At 47.8% G+C, this 16770-nt stretch overlaps 1 protein-coding gene across 1 annotated transcript in view; it reads right to left on the bottom strand.

Moving 5' to 3' along the window:
• FAM83A (family with sequence similarity 83, member A) overlaps positions 1-16770 on the bottom strand; it is a 30773-nt gene that overhangs the window by 1710 nt on the left and 12293 nt on the right. The window contains exons 3-5 of the mRNA XM_011973026.1: positions 14157-14324; positions 11976-12100; positions 586-697 (exon numbers count right to left, since the gene is read on the bottom strand). Coding sequence (XP_011828416.1) covers positions 586-697; positions 11976-12100; positions 14157-14324 — 405 coding nt within the window. The remainder of the gene's footprint in view (positions 1-585; positions 698-11975; positions 12101-14156; positions 14325-16770) is intronic.

Below are 16770 nucleotides of genomic sequence, written 5' to 3'. Positions count from 1 at the left end.
CGGGTGCCTGTAATCCCAGCTACTTGGGAGGCTTAGGCAGGAGAATCGCTTAAACCCGGTAGGCGGTGGTTGCAGTGAGCTGAGATCATGCCACTGCACTACAGCCTGGGTGACAGAGAGAGACTCAGGAACAGAACAGAGGGAGGAGGAAGAGGAGGAGGGGAGGGGAGGGGGAAGGGGAAAAGAGGAGGAAGAGGAGGAGGGGAGGGGAGGAAGAGGAGGACAGATAGGAGGTTTCGCCGGCCCGGGCCCCAAGACCCTCCTGGGTGACCAGTCTGAGAGTTGTGGGACCCCCGAGGCAGGGACGGAAGGGGACCAACCCCCATGCCCACCCTCCCCTCCTGGCGGGCTCGTTTCATCCAGGCAGAAACCCTGAGAGGGAGACATTGCAGCCTCTCTTACAGACGACGAAACTGAGGCTCAGGGGCCAGAATGTGTTTGCAGGCGAATAATTAAGAGGCCAGAGCGAATCCCTGGCCTCAAGGCTCCCTCCTGGTGCTCAGATTGCAGCCCCTTAGAGGCTCCCTGAGGAGGCAGAAGGGGACTGAGTCCCAGGCTCCCGGACTCCGAGCTCAGGGGAGTCACCCAGCAGCCGGGGCCTTCTCTCTCCACCTGTGGAATGTGGAGCGCCAGCTCCTTTAACCACACAGGGGTGGGGAAAGCCCCTGCAAAAGGCGGCTGCTCTTGGGAAGCCGGGCTGTGTTTTCATGAAAATCTAAAGCATTCCTGAAAGAGGATTCGGCTCCATTCTCAGGCACAGGGACCCAGCTGGGATGAGCATCCGTGCAGCGTGCGTCCCCGGAGACACGGGGTGGAGGGGATGGGGGGGTGGGGAGACACCCTCAAGGAGAGGCCTGGGGCCACCACTTACAGGTTTTAGGGAAAAACCAAATGCCTAAGGCAGTTATTACTTTGTGTGATTACCAGAGTTTTTTTTTTTTTTTTTTTGAGATAGTCTCACTCTGTCACCCAGGCTGGAGTGCAATGGCACGATCTCGTCCCACCGCAACCTCCGCGTCCCGGATTCAAACGATTATCCTGCCTAAACCACCCGAATAGCTGGGATTACAGGCGCCCGCCACCATGCCCAGCTAATTTTTGTATTTTTAGTAGAAGCAGGGGTTCACCATATTGGCTAGGCTGGTCTCGAACTCCTCACCTCGTGATCCGCCCGCCTCGGCCTCCCGAAGTGCCGGGATTACAGGCGTGAGCCACGCGCCCGGCCTGATTCCCAGATTTAACCCAAAATCTTTTCTGTTTCCGATGGAAAACTCCTTTCGTTTCCCCCTCCCTCCCCAATCCCCCCTCCCCCAAGCAATGCTTGAAACTCTGGTAATAGCATAGATCTCCCAAGAGCACCAGGCTAGAGGATCCTGGGCTCCCGCACAGGTGAACTTGAAGCAAGGGGAGAAGCATGGTCGGGGGAATGGTCAATGGTCCCCGAGCCGGGACAGCGCCAGAGCTGAGCAGAAAGGGGCCCACCAAGGATGGGGTCGCAGCCCCCAGCCCCAGCCCACCTGTCTTGCCACCCAAAGGCCTGGCCTCATTCCGGGGTTGGGAGTTGCCTGCTCTGCGAGGCAGGGCGGGACTGCACAAGGCTCGGGTAATCCTGGGAACAGCAATGAGGCTTTGTTTAAATCTCACCTCACGCAGGGAACCACCCACACCCCCAGAGAGGTAAGCGGAGCCAAGGACCAGCCCCGCCACGGGACAGGAGGCAAGCTGCAGGGACAAAGGGCCGCGCTACACTCAGAAGCCAGTCGCCCTATGTTGTCTAAATCAGGCTACATGGGGCAACATAGCTGCTGCTTTGCTCAACAGAACAAGTCCAAAGAACAAGTCCAAAGACGTCCTGGCAACTCCTCAGGTCCCCAGCACCTGTGTCCCCAATTGCACTGTGCCCGGGGCCAGAGCCCCCCCACACCTACACACCCGGGCATCTCGTGCTTTAGCTTTTTTTTTTTTTTCTTTCTTTTGTTTTTGAGACAGAGTCTCGCTCTGTCACCCAGGCTGGAGTGCAGTGGCATGATCTCAGCTCACTGCAACCTCTGCCTCCCGGGTTCAAGCAATTCTCTGTCTCAGCCTCTAGAGTAGCTGGGATTACAGGTGCCCACCACCATGCCTAGCTAATTTTTGTATTTTTAGTAGAGACAGGGTTTCACCATCTTGGCCAGCCTGGTCTTGAACTCCTGACCTCGTGATCCACTTGCCTCAGCCTGCCAAAGTGCTGGGATTACAGGTGTGAGCCACTGTGCCTGCTCATGCTTTAGCTTTTATACTTTTGATCACAGCCCATGAGCAGAAATACATTTTATTTCTATTGTTGTTTGGCCCATAAGTACGTAGCATTCATTTAATCATCTTCGGCTCATGACCACTCTACTCATTGGTCTATTCATCACCCATTTTCACTTATTTAGCTATTTAATTGGCGATTTTAAGTAATATAGTAAGCACTTATGAACCCACTACCTAAAAGAAAAGGTCACATCTTTTCAAAAACTTTTTTTCTCTTAAAAAAATTTTTTTGGCTGAGATGGGGTCTTGCTATGTTGCCCAGACTGGTCTTGAACTCCCAGCTTCAAGTGATCCTCCCTGCTTGGCCTCCCAAAGTGCTGGGATTACAGGCATGAGCCACCACACCTGGCCAAGGTAGCATCTTGAGGATAGTCCACATCTAGCCATAGCGTCCCTCCTTGCATCCCTTTCCCAGGACCCCTGAACTAGAACGCAGCACGTCATGAATCCTGTGATCATAACAACCTTGCTTTCATTTTTCCATAATTAAAGAATTTTTTTGTCTTTTGGTTTTTAAATTTTTTTTGAGATGGAGTTTCACTCTTGTTGCCCAGGCTGGGGTGCAGTGGCATGATCGCAGCTCACTGCAACCTCTGCCTCCTGGGTTCAAGCGCTTCTTCTGCCTCAGCCTCCCAAGTAACTGGGATTACAGGCACCTGCCACCATGGCTAGTTTTTGTATTTTTAGTAGAGACAGGGTTTCGCCATGTTGGCCAGGCTGGTCTCGAACTCCTGACCTCAAGTGATCCACCCACCTTGGCCTCCCAAAACGCTGGGATTACAGGTGTGAGCCACTGTGCCCGGCCTGCAGTACTTCATTTTTGACTGTTGTGTAATATGGCACTGATGGCTGTCTCGTGGTGCATTCAGCACCTCCCTCTGCTAAGCATTTGGGTTCTGTTGTGAACAATGCTGCCGTGAACATTCTCATACGTCTTCTACCATACATGTGGACCAGCTTCTTGTGGAAATATACCTAGGAGTACAGTTGGTGGGTGTTAAACTAGGTGAGTATTCAGCTTTTAGAGAAAAGGCCAAAATCTTTCCAGTCATTGTCCCAATTTGCAATCCCATCAACAGTGTGTGAAAGATCCCTGAAATCCACCATTTGGTATGGTTAGTCTTTTTCATTTCTATGCTGGTTGGAGAGGTGTGAAATGGGGACTCATTCTAGCCTCGACTCACATTTTCCGGATCTCTCATGACGCTGCACATCTTTCCACATGTTTTTGTTTTGTTTTGTTTTTGTTTTTATTTTTGTTTTTTAACCATGTGTTGCCTCCTTGGTGAAATGCCTACTTACGTCTCCCACCCACTTTTCTGCTGTGCTCTTGTGCCCTTGTGAGTCTCAGCACTAATCTCTGTCAGGTGTGTGCATCTTCAATAGCTGCTTCCAGTTCGTAACTGACTTTTCACTTTCTTTAAGATATCTTTTCTTCCTTCCTTCCTTCCTTCCTTCCTTCCTTCCTTCCTTCCTTCCTTCCTTCCTTCCTTCCTTCCTTCCTTCCTTCCTTCCTTTTCTCGTTCTGTCCCCTAGGCTGGAGTGCAGTGGCTCAATCTCGGCTCACTGCATCCTCTGCCTCCTGGGTTCAAGTGATTCTCCTGCCTTGGCCTCCCCAGTAGCTGGGACTACAGGCACCTGCCCACACACCAGGCTAATTTTCGTGTTTTTAATAGAGACGGGGTTTCACCATGTTGGCTAGGCTGGTCTTGAACTCTTGACCTCAGGTGATCCGCCTGCCTCCGCCTCCCACAGTGCTGGGATTACAGAGGTGAACCACTGTGCCCAGCCAAGATGTCAATGAACCAACATTCTTAATTGTAATATCGTCAGATTAAGCAAACTTTTATGGTCAATGCTTTTTTTTTTTTTTTAAAGAAATCTACTAAGAGTTTTAAAGTTTATTTTCAACATTCAAATTCTTTTCATCAATTGCAAGTTGATTTGTAAACAAATGCATGTGAGGTGGGTAGTAATCCTGTTTTACATACGGGGGGGTATTTTTTCCACTTCCTCCTTTCCCCACTGCTCTGACATGCTCTGTCATGTGTGAATCTGTGCCTGAGCTTTCTGTTCTGTGTGTCAATTTGTCCCTCTTCCAATGCCACATTGTCTTGATTACCGCAGTTTCATGACAAGTCCTGAACTCTGGTAGGGCAAGTTCTCCCTGCTTGTTTTTCTTCTTTGGATTTATCTTGGCTATTCTTGGAAAAGCACATTTTACATCATGACCTACAAGTACATAACCACACAATAATTTCCAGAACATCCTTTACCTCAGTGTGCTCTGATTATTTTTATTCTATTCTGTGTCATGTAAAAAAAATGCTAGACATCATCTACTAAACTGATTTCACACCCCACTAATGGATGGTAAGGCACAATTTGAAAAATTATAATCTTTCAGGACACTGAATGCTCAGAACCCAATGTGCTTTTATTCATTCATTCAACAAATATTTGTGGCCATGTATAATGCATCAGATGCCGTATTTACCATACTTCATGCCAGGAAAGCAACAGAGAAGATAACATACCCAGTCCAGTCCCTGACCTCATGCTGTTTATAATCTTGGCTAATCAAGTTCACAAATAAATAATTCCAAATCATGATGGGAGTGAAGCCATGGAGGGTAAGAGGGCTCGGGAGGGGGTGATCAGAGGTCTCTGAGGCAATGATCTGGAAGCTGCCACCTGCAAGATGAGGAGTTAGCAAGATAGAGACAGCAGGAATGAGCTCTCCGACGGAGGGCACGAACACCAAGTGCAAAGGCCCTGAGACTTGAAAGAGCACGAAAGACCCAGGAGGCGGCCAGTGTGGCGCCAACCCCGTGGAGGAGTGGGGGCATCCTACTGAGATAGAGGCCCTGGTAAGGATGTAGTTTTTTGGTTTTTTTTCCCCTAGGAGCAGTGGCGAGTATTGAAGGATTTTAAAGTGGTTTGATCTGGTTTGTGTTTCTGTTCCTGGGAGAGAAAACCCATGGGAAGGAGGCCAGTTAGAAGCCAGGATGATGCCTTGCTGTTGTTGTTCTCCGTGCTGTTCCCAATGCCCAGTTTTGCCTGCCTCTTCCCCACCCCCTGAAATCATTCTCATCCTTCAAGACCCAACTCCAGCCAATGGCACCGACCTCCTGGACCTGCCAGGCAGAAGTGGTGGCTCCCTCTCAGCTGACCCCGGAGCACTTCCTTAGCTCCTGCTGATCTCAGAGCACACACGCAAATCCCCTCTGGCCACTCGGCAGTTTTTCTTGATGGCACTGGCATGGCACCTATGCTGGGGTCAGTCCCTCAACCAGTCCTTCAGTGTTGAAATGCACAACCTCAGCCCTCTAGCCTCAGCGGAGGAAGCAGGGCTCTTCAGTTTGGGAGAACTATATACAACCGGAAGGAGGGGCCAAAATATCTGAAGGCCCAGGTAGCTGGGCTAAAAGAAAGGGATAAAGGGCCTGCCTCTTCTGGTTTTTTTGTTTTGTTTTGTTTTTACTGGAAACAACTCTAAGGGGAGACTGGTCCTGGGGAAGATGATCCCCTGAAAGGCTGGTAAGCAGATCACCTTTGAATGTCAAGGGCAAAATCACTGTTGGTGTCCTGTGCTCCCTGCAGGAGCTGGCTCCTCCACAACCCTCAGGAATGACAGTAAACACAAATGGCCCTGCATGTATTCAGGCTACAGCCACCTTCCTCCTGGGCTGCACATCTGGCTAACAAGCCCAGCCCCCAGCTTCACAGGGATTGGAGAGCCAGTGACCCTAGTCAAGGAAGCTGGTGACCCTGGGTCAGTTGCCTCCCCTTTCTGTGCCTAAATCCCCCGCTCCACCTCTGTCAATGAGGAGGATGATGGGATGACGCCTTTTTCAAAGTGTTGTCATAAGGATTAAATCCTTATTAAAGTCCGTTTTTGTTTTGTTTTGTTTTGTTTTGTTTTGAGACAGTCTTGCTCTGTCGCCCAGGCTGGAGTGTATCTCAGCTGACTGCAAACTTCACCTCCCAGGTTCAAGTAATTCTCCTGCCTCAGCCTCCCTAGTAGCTGAGATTACAGGCGTGTGCCACCACACCAGCTAATTTTGTGTGTGTGTGTGTGTGTGTGTGTATATATATATTTTTTTTTTTTTTTTTTTTTTTTTTTTTTTTGAGACAGTCTCACTCTGTCGCCTAGGCTGGAGTGGATCTCGGATCATTGCAACCTCTGCCTTCCAGGTTCAAGCAATTCTCCTGCCTCAGCCTTCCAAGTAGCTGGAATTACAGGACCTGCTGCCATGCCTGGCTAATTTTTTGTAGTTTTAGTAGAGACAAGTTTCGCCTTGTTGGCCAGTCTGGCCTTGAACTCCTGACCTCAGGTGATCCGCTTCGGCCTCCCAAAGTGCTAGGATTACAGGCGTGAGCACCGCGCCAGGCCAATGACAGCTCTTTTCTAATTCACAGAAACCAACTGGAAAGTGAGGTCAAACCACTTTATACAACAGACCAATGTTAGTTAAGCATAAAAATGCTGGTAACAGTAATAATCACGGCCTGCCTGGTAAAACTCAGTAATCCTCTTCAAACAGACCCTGTTTGGAATTATAATTATTAATATCAAAATAAATTTGAAAGTATTAATACCAATGTCTTAAACAACAATACACTCTTAAGTGGCCTTTTTTTAGTGCATCTCAGGTGCCCAGCAGCTAAGTATTTACACTTGCTGTTTTACTTAATTCTACAACAATTCTAATACAAAGAGAATGTGTTATTATTTTCCATTTCGTTCTGATGAGGAAACAGGCCCAGAGAGATGACAGGTACGTAGCTATTAAGAGTTGGGTATAGAAGCTGGGAGCAGTGGTTCACGCCTGTAATCCCAGCAATTTGGGAGGCCGAGGAGGGCGGATCACTTGAGGTCAGGAGTTCGAGACCAGCCTGGCCAACATGGTGAAACCCCCATCTCTACTAAATATACAAGACAATTAGCCAGGTGCACGCCTGTAATTCCAGCTACTGGGAGGCTGAGGTGGGAGTATCACTTGAACCAGAAGGCTGAGGCTGCAGTGAGCTGAGATCACACCACCACCACGCTAGGCAACAGAGCATCTCGAAACAAAAGAGTGGGGTACGAACTAACACATTCACATTCTTGTTCTTCTAGGGGAAAGCATAATGTATGAGAGATTGTTTGGTTTAAAAGTGAAATGATATGGATTTGAGGATTCGAGGGTGGAACAATTCATATTTTGAGAAGTTGAAGATAGACACTGTTTTCCTGAAGGTGTTACAGGGAAGTTTATCTTGGGAATGTGTTTCAGCTTAATCTGCCCAGCATTTGACACCATTTGGTAGAGGGAGGAAAGGAAGCCCCCACAACTAGCGCAGTTCTGATCTCCCTGAAATGTTCGAAATCCCTCCCGGTCGCTTAAGCTCCTTCATCAGTTTTCGTCATACACACAGATAGTAAGAAGTTGTTTCTCAGCCTTTTATCTTTACATCTCTGTTTCCAAATGACTGTGTTCCCAGGTCTTCTCCTTTTTTCCACAGAGATAACCGCCCCATGGTCGTGTGCAATGCAGCTAGTGGGTCCTGGGAGGGTGCAACATTTCTCAAAAATAATTGTCTAATCTTGAACTTTGGGCAGGATGTTATAGATAAGAGCCTCTGGGTAAGAAGTTTTTTTTGTTTGTTTGTTTGTTTTTTTAAACATCCAAACTTTGATCTGTTGAAGTTCAGATCACTTTATTTATTTTTTATTTTTTTATTTTTTTTGAAGGAGAGTCTCACTCTGTCACCCAGGCTGGAGTGCAGTGGTGCGATCTCTGCTCACTGCAGCCTCTGCCTCCCGGGTTCAAAGTGATTCTCGTGCCTCAGCCTCCCCAGCAGCCGGGATTACAGGTGCGTGTCACTGCGCCCAGCTAATTTGTGTACTTTTAATAGAGACGGGGTTTCACCATGTTGGCCAGGCTGGTCTCAAACTACTGACCTCAGGTGATCCACCCGCTTAGGCCTCTCAAAGTGCTGGCATCACAGGTGTGAGCCACCGCGCCCGGCCCAGATCACTTTAAAGTGTATCATATTTTGGGGCTACTGAGGAGACAGCTCAACTGCACCTGCTCTTTGATTTCTTCCCCATGTTCAGGGAATCCTCAGCTATTCTAGCCCACAGCTCAACCTCCTTCTTCCCTTTAGTGATACAAAATCTGCATTCCCCAGGGGAGAATGTGTGCCTTGAAACAGAGTGTCAAGAGCGCTGCAAGAATTCCTCAGCTCATATTCACAATCGCCAAAAGGGGGAACCACCCAGTGTCTATGGATTGATGACCAGATAAACCAACTGTGGTCCGTCCGGTCCATGGAATATTGCTCAGCCATGAAAAGGGAGGCAGCACTGACACACGCTGCAGCTCGGCTGAGCCTAGAAAATGTTATGTGAAAGAAGCCAGCCACAAAATGCCACATATTGAATGATTATTCCATTTACATGAAACACCCAGAGCAGGCACTTACATGGGGACCCTCAGTGCTAGGAAGGACATTCCAGACCTCAAGGCAAGCTGGGCAGGAAGGTGTGAACTGCACTTGAAGTGCCCCCTAAGCCACATTCTCTTTTTTTCCATAGCTTTGTTCTCCTACCTTCAAATTCTAAAAAGTTTGAGGACAGAATGACGTATTTTAGAGATTCTTCTCTGAAAACTTGCCCCACCCTAGGCCTGGGTGAAGGGCAGCCATGTTTTCGCCACGTGCCAAGTTCCCTTCTGCCACCCCTGCCCCAGCCACAGGTTACTGGATCAGGGGTGGACACCAGCCTCAGAGACAGCTCATCCACTGGTTGGTGATCTGGGCTGACAGAATGGCTGGACCAGGGGTGATGGTGGTGGGGGCTGGGCTGGGAGGCCCCGAAGCTTAGGGATGAGGAGGTCAGATTTAACTTATACAATCCATGAGGCAGGAGAGAGAACCAGAAAAAGAAGCTAAACAACAGGCCTGTGGACCCATGAAAGCCAGAGTGAGCAGCTTTTACCCTAGCTTTTCCCAGACTCGGGAAGGCCTGGCAGCCCCTGGTCCTGCCCTTGGCTGTGCCTGAGATTAACTGCCACAGCCTTACAATACCCCTCCCTTCCGCCTTTACTTAGCCAGTTTAAGTAGATTTTCTGTGCCTTACAGTGAAACAGCCTTGATGAACTTAATAGGAACCAAAATGTCGAAAAACAGTGCACGAAGGTCCTTGTTGTATTTGGGAGGAGAGGAGAATTATTACACAATTTTGGACTTTGTTTGGAAAACGTGTAAAGTATTTTAAAAACTGAAGGAGTCCCATTATAAGAAAAGAGTAAATATAAATTTTTAAGCTTCGTAGCAAGCAGAGAAAAAAGAGAGCTATCTAAAAGAGAAGTAATATGAAAACCTGTCCATTCAACTGCAAACACAAAAGGGGAAAAGCAAAGCGAAGTCAAAATAGAAATATTAGAAATAAATCCAAATAGATCAGCAATCACAATAACTAAGTGGATTATACCTATTAAAAGACAGATGATAAAATTATACTTTTAAAAACTTTAATGAGGCTGGGAGCGGTGGCTCACGCCTGTAATTCCTGCACTTTGGGAGGCTGAGGTGGGTGGATCATCTGAGGTCAGGAGTTCGAGACCAGCCTGGCCATCATAGCGAAACCCCATCTCTACTAAAAATACAAAAATTAGCCAAGTGTGCTGGCAGGCACCTGTAATCCCAGCTACTCAGGAGGCTGAGGCAGGAGAATCACTTGAACCCAGGAGGCGGAGGTTGCAGTGAGCTGGGATCGCACCACTGCACTCCAGCCTGGGTGACAGAGCGAGACTCCGTCTCAGAAAAACAAAAATTAATGATACGTTGTTCACAAAAGACACACTTAAATCTGTCAGTAAGTTTGAAAATAATGGGATGGAGAGAAAGTTATGCTCTGTGCTCTAGGCTGAATGTCTGTGTCTCCTCCAGATTCATATTTGAAATCCTAATCCCCAATGTGATGATTAGTCATGATTAGGTCATGAAGGTAGAACCTTCAGGAATGGGGTTAGTGGCCTTGCAGAAGAGGCCCCAGTGAGCTCCCTCACCTTTTTACCATGAAGGGATAAAGATACACTTTCGCTGTGTGACACAGTGAAAAGACAGCAGTCTATGAGACAGAAGGTGGGCCTTCCCCAGACACTGAATCTGCCAACACCTCGACCTAGGACTTCCCAGCCTTCAGGACTGTGAGTAATGGGTTTCCGTTGTTTATAACCTATCCAGTCTATGGGATGTTATTATAGCAGCCCAAATGGACTAAGACACTGTACAAGTATAAGCCCAAGGAAGACTGGAGGTAGCAATGTTAATGTCATTAAAAGTGGAATTTCAGCTAAACGGCACTAATAAGGCTAAAGAAAGATAGCACATTTTAAATGTTAGGGTTTATTTATTTATTTCTTTTCCCTTTCTCTCTTTCCCTTTATGCTCATTTGTCTCCGGCTAGAGATTTGGCAGTTGGCTTCACCTGGCTTTGGAACAGCATTGCGGGCTTCTGCTCCCTGGGGAAAGAGGGCATCCTTAACGCCCCCGGAAGCCTGCCTTCCACTCGCAGCTTATCCCAATGTTTGTGCTCATATTTCTCTGGTCACTGCTATGTGTTTGTAGCAGAGGAAGTAAGATAAGATGCAACCAGTTACCCCCTCTGCACTCTCTGTCACACTCATCACCTTCCTAAACAAAATGTTCCCAAATGACCTTCAGCTCTTCCTTCCTTCCTCAATTGCCCTCTCATTTCATCCCTCCCACAAAACTCACCATCAAATCCACTTCCCTAGTGCCGCCACTAAGAACATTTCAAAGAATACCTTTTAAGCTCTGAAATCAAGTTTCAAAGACAGACCCAGGCAAGGTAGCATTGTTAGAATAAATGGGTGGTCAGTCATTTGGATGTAGGAGTCTAGTGTGAGGGTCTAAACACAAACTGAGGCCGGGCGCAGGGGGCTCATGCCTATAATCCCAACACTTTGGGAGGCTGAGGCTGGTGGATTGCTTGAGCAAATAATAAAAATTTAAAAAATAAAATGGGGCTGGGCGCAGTGGCTCATGCCCGTAATCTCAGCACTTTGGGAGGCCACATGGGTGGATCACCTGAGGTCAGGAGTTTGATACCAGCCTGGCCAACATGATGAAACCCCGTCCCTACTAAATATACAAAAATTCGCCGGGTGTGGTAGCGGGTGCCTGCAATCCCAGCTACGTGGGGGGCTGAGGGAGGAGAATCGCTTGAATGCCGGAGGTGGAGGTTGCAGTGAGCTGTGATTGCACCATTGCACTCCAGCCTGGGTGACAGGGCGAGACTCCATCTCAAAAAAAAGAAAAAAGCAATGGGGTATGCACACACACAACTAAACAAATTGCATCACTTCATAATCACATCTAAGATATCCGAGGAGGGAAAAGAAGAGGATTCTATGTCCTATTGCAATATCAAGGGAAACTGAGGCACCTGGAAATGCCTCTCTACCTGGAATTCTTGCCAGAAAGGGCCCACATTTCCTGCCTTTCCCCGAATCTAGTTGATGCAGCTCCAGCTCCAGGCAGAGGGATACCTTCTGGGAGCTGGTGGGGGTGTGTGTGTCTGAGCGATGGGAGCTGGGCTCCACCTCGCCCAAGCCCTTGTCCTCTACAAACCCTTGACAGGAGACGAATCCAGGGCTCACCTGTAAGATCCAGAGAGGACGAATCTCCAGTCTGAGATGATGAACTTCTCCCGGATTTGGCCAGCGAATTTCCTGCCTGACTTGGCACAATACACCTCTCCTTCTACACTCCGGATGGAAATGTTCTGTTGGAGGGAATGTCAAGGTGTCACTTCCTAATTCTGTTTATAGAGATGTATTTGGGCTTTAGGCTGGATGTTTGTGTTCCCCTTACACCCATTCTATGTTGAAACCTAATCCCCAGGGTGATGGTACTAGAAGGTGGGGCCTTTGGGAGGAGATTAGGCCATCAAGGTGGAGCTCTCATGAATGAGATGAGTGCCTTATAAAGGAAGCCTAGAGAGCTCCCTCACTCCTTCTGCCACGTGAGGACACAGCAAGAAGACAGCCATTTATAGGCCAGGAAGTGGCCTTCACCAGATGCCGAATCTGCCAGAACATTGATCTTGGAGTTCCCAGCCTCTAGAACCATAGGAATAAATTTCTGTTGTTATAAGTCACCAGTCTATGAAATTCTGTTATAGCAGCTGTGATGGACTAAGACAATTTGTGTAAGAAAATGTCTGGTAGAATGTTCATCAAGATGAAAATGTATTATCTCTGGTTGGTGGGATTCTGGACCATATTAGTATTTTCCTTGGGCTGAATTGTTCTTCATTGTCCTGGCATTAGCTGGCAAAAACAAAACAAAACAAAAACAAAAACAAAACAAAAAAAAAAAAGGAAGGGGGTAGAATTCAAATAAGGCAGCAAATAAAAGCAACGGCCTGATGCCTATGGAGCCCCGAGTCTAGGCCCCCATGAGCCACAGGTGGCCTGGCAGTTACTTGGAGGCAAGCTCAGCCCTGCCTTGTAAGTGGCTTGACCTGAGTCCCTGACTGCAAGCTGTTCAGAGGGAAGGCTGGGTGCAGCCAGAGGAGGTAGTTTTGTGGAGGTAGCGATAGACCCTGTATTGTCTTAAGCAAAGGTGAGTCTACAATCGTACCATGGCTCTATTTATCCCTTGTCTTCCCTGTAACACCTGCTGCTCCCGCCCTAGGGCTGGAAGACTGGAGAAATGGAAGGCAGGTAAAGTGTGGGAGTCTCAAGGTTAAGGCTGAGGGAGGTGGAGTACTGTCTGCATTCCTCAAAAGACTGCTGCCAGGCTCTGGGAAGGGCAGTCCTGCCTCCAGCCACTTCCCCTGGGTTTCTCCATAGCTCTGTGAGATCTTGAGAGGAGGGACACCATTGTCCTATGGTGAGCAGAGTACTGTCAGGTGTGGCCAGCATAGGCCACGAAAGCAAGGCCAGTTCTGACGGTCCTGACCTGTTTCAATGGCCTGGTACCAAGGAGATGTGATCCACGTCATGCCAAACAGACCAGCAGTCAGAGGTCCCAAGGCCTATGGCAGCAGGAGGCAGCACTGAACTCAGCTGCATCCATGCATAGGAGAAGGGAGGGAGGGAGGAGGCTTCATTCTTATCTGGGAGGTTCTCCCAGAGAACAGAACCTCTCTTGCCTGAGCTAGAGGAGACTTATCAAAGGAGCTCTGAGGGCCACCCATCAGCTGCTCAGCTGGGCCTACTCATGAAAGCTATGGGTGGTGTTCACATTTGAATTAGTTGTCCTTAAATTTGTGTGATGAATTGAACCCTTATCTCTGGGTTTCTTTTCTCTTTACCAGGAGAGGGAAGTACAGGGTTCAGTGAAGTCCAAGAGGATCAACATCTTGTTGGGGCCAGGAAGTTCTGAACGTATCCCACAGACCCTGGAGGTTGCCTGCCCTGTGAGATGCAGCCCCTGGGCTTCCCCAGCTGAGAGGAGAACAGGAGTACATGGCAGAGATGCTGCTCACTAGATACCCATGACCCTTTACATTTCCTAGCATCTGTGCATCTGGGTAAGGTCAATGGGTTATAAGAGAAAGCGATGAAAATCTCTTCCAGGTCAGATCCTGGAAAAATCCTGCAGAGTCCTCCAGCCTTTCCCTGTCATGGCTATCTTAGAGACCATGTATTTCTCAGGATGTAGCTACAAGATGGAGGAGGGCCATCTGACCTACATAGGAGTTTGTTTGAGCAAGAAATGAACCTTTATTATGTTCAGCTGTTAACACAAGATGGGGACATTTGTTACTACTGCATAGACTATCCTGTCTGGACTAATATGAGTACCCTTAGGACTCTCATTGGGGCCCCTACCTTGAGGTGACTGTCAGAGATCTGGATTTTGTCACACATCTCCTGGAAGAGCTTCACACCTCCCTGGTCCAGGAGCACACAAACGAACACCCCACGCTTGTTGGCTGCCTCTAGAATGTCACAGAAGATCTCCACATCCGTGAACACATCCATCAGGATGACCAGGACCTGGGCCAGAGTAGAGGGCTCAGTTACCAGAAAAGTCAGGGCCAGGTGCTAATTGGTTTCACCCAAACTGCCTGAGCCCCAGTGGCCCTGGGAGAGCTGTTCCCACTGGGCCAGAGGGGAGAGGATAGGGGTAGAGTGGGTCTGACAGGGCAGGATTAATGGAAGGAAAAGGAAGAGCTGGAGTGGAGGCCCCTGCCCCTGTCCTGATACCATCTCTCCAGCCTCACCAGCTATCTGTGGGCCCCTATGCCCACTGTGGGAGTGGGGAGTGCTGAGGAGGAAGGGAAAAGGCTAGAAAGAGAAGGAGAGCAGAGAAGAACAAGAAGCAGCACCTCAGCGGATTCCAGGAGAGGAATAAAGTTAAGGTCATGGATTCTCAGCCACTTGGAGCTGGAGGGCACACTATGGCCACTGATTTTCAAATGCTGTTAAGCGGTGGAATCCTCGCCTCAAACAAAATCCCATGTGGAGGCATCGTATATAAACGCCTAGAGCAAGCTGCTCCCCGTGAGACGGAGAAGGGAGTGACGCTCTACCCACAGCTACTGTATCATCTGTCACAGCAGAAACTGGGGAGGGGAGTCCTAGACATCCAGCGAGCAGGAGAAACATCTGGGTTCCTCCTGCCAAGCATTCATTCCCCCTTCTTCTGCCAACAGCATCGCAGCCTGACTTAAGGAATTGCCTCTCCTCCACAATCAATGTGGTTTGGATGGGTCTATTGCCATCCCTTGATTGGATATGGGGAGACCACATGACCAGGGCTAGACCAATAGGAGAATTGCATCTCCTGTTGGCCACGGAGATTGGTTCAGAGGTGGTCACACGAATAGGTCACATGATCTAAGTTATTCTAATGAGAGTCAGCCCAGGACTAGCTGGGACTCCTAGGAAAGGAGGTGTTCTTTCTGCAAGGTTGCTTAGCTGGCATTTTATAAGCAATGGCTGCTGGCAACCATTTTGCTACCTCTTGGGGAGAGCCTGCCTGACAATGAAGCCAGCCCTGGAGAAAGCATCCAGGAGGTAGAAACAGAGTACCAGCAGTGTCATTTGGACACCTGGTTCCAGCCATGCCTGAGACCAGTGCCATCCTTGTCTTTTCCACTGTGGATGTCAATGAATGTTTCTCTTCTTCTTAAGCTTGTTTGGGTTTACTCTGTGTCACCCAATCATGAGTCCTTTCTAATACCTTGTGATATATTGACAAGCACCTTATTAGGCAGTCATTAAAAATGTTAATTACTGTCGGGCACTGTGGCTCACGCCTGTAATCCCAACACTTTGGGAGGCCGAGGCGGGAGGATCATTTGAGGTCTGGAGTTCGAGACCAGCCTGACCAACATGGTGAAGCCCCCTCTCTACTAAAAAAAAAAAATTATTATTTTTTTTTGAGCTGGTAGCCCACGCCTATAGTCCCAGCTACTGGGGAGGCTGAGGCAGGAGAATCGCTTGAACCCAGGAGGCGGAGGTTGCAGTGAGCCAAGATCACGCCACTGCATTCCAGCCTGGGTGACAGAAAGAGACTCTGTCTCAAAATAAATAAATAAATAATAAATAAAAATAAAAAATGTTAATTACAATGGTTATGCAGAAGCTATAAGACAAGGTGAAATGTTTATAGCCTGAAGTTAAACCTGCTGTATAATCTCAACAAATGTGTGTTAACAATGAATTAAGTGAAGAAAGAAAACAACATAAAGTAGAAGTGTGTCCATGATGACTGCCAGTGAGTGAATACAGATACAGTCAATGGCACTCAATGGCAGAGACACAGAGTAATCTGTCATTAGGTGACTTCTTCATTGTGTGAACATCATAGAGTATATTTACACAAACCTAGATGGTATATATGTTCATATATATATATATATTTTCACATGGAAAACCAAATGTCCCAGCACCATTACTGAATATTAATCATTTCTCCTATTTCATCTGCAATGTCAATGTCAAGTGCATATCACGTTTCTGTGTATGCTCCATTATAATCTTTTCCTTCCTTCCTTCCTTCCTTCCTTTTCTTCTTTTCTTTTCTTCTTTCTTTCTTTCTTTCTTTCTTTCTTTCTTTCTTTCTTTCTTTCTTTCTTTCTCTTTCTTTCTTTCTTTCTTCTTTCGTTTTCTTTCTCTCTTTCTTCTTTCTTTTTCTTTCTCTCTTTCTTCTTTCGTTCTTTTCTTTCTTCTTTTTCTTCCTCTTTTTTTTTTGTTTTGTAGACATGGGGTTTCACTATGTTGCCTAGGCTGGTCTCAAACTCTTGGGCTTAAGCAATCCTTAAGGCCTCAGCCTCCCAAAGTGCTGGGATTACAGGAGTGAGCCACTCCACCTGGTCCATTATAATCTTATGGGAGCACTGTCATAGATGTGGTCTGTTACTGACCAAAATGTCATTATTCCGTGCATGATTGTAGATAAGCCCAAAGCAAAAACTAGCAGTCATGTTAGGATGGG

Source organism: Mandrillus leucophaeus, unplaced genomic scaffold (genome assembly GCF_000951045.1).
Source record: "Mandrillus leucophaeus isolate KB7577 unplaced genomic scaffold, Mleu.le_1.0 Scaffold133, whole genome shotgun sequence".
Lineage (NCBI taxonomy): Eukaryota > Metazoa > Chordata > Mammalia > Primates > Cercopithecidae > Mandrillus > Mandrillus leucophaeus.
The sequence above is the reverse complement of the archived record's forward strand: the minus strand, read 5'-3'. Positions and strand labels throughout refer to the sequence as shown.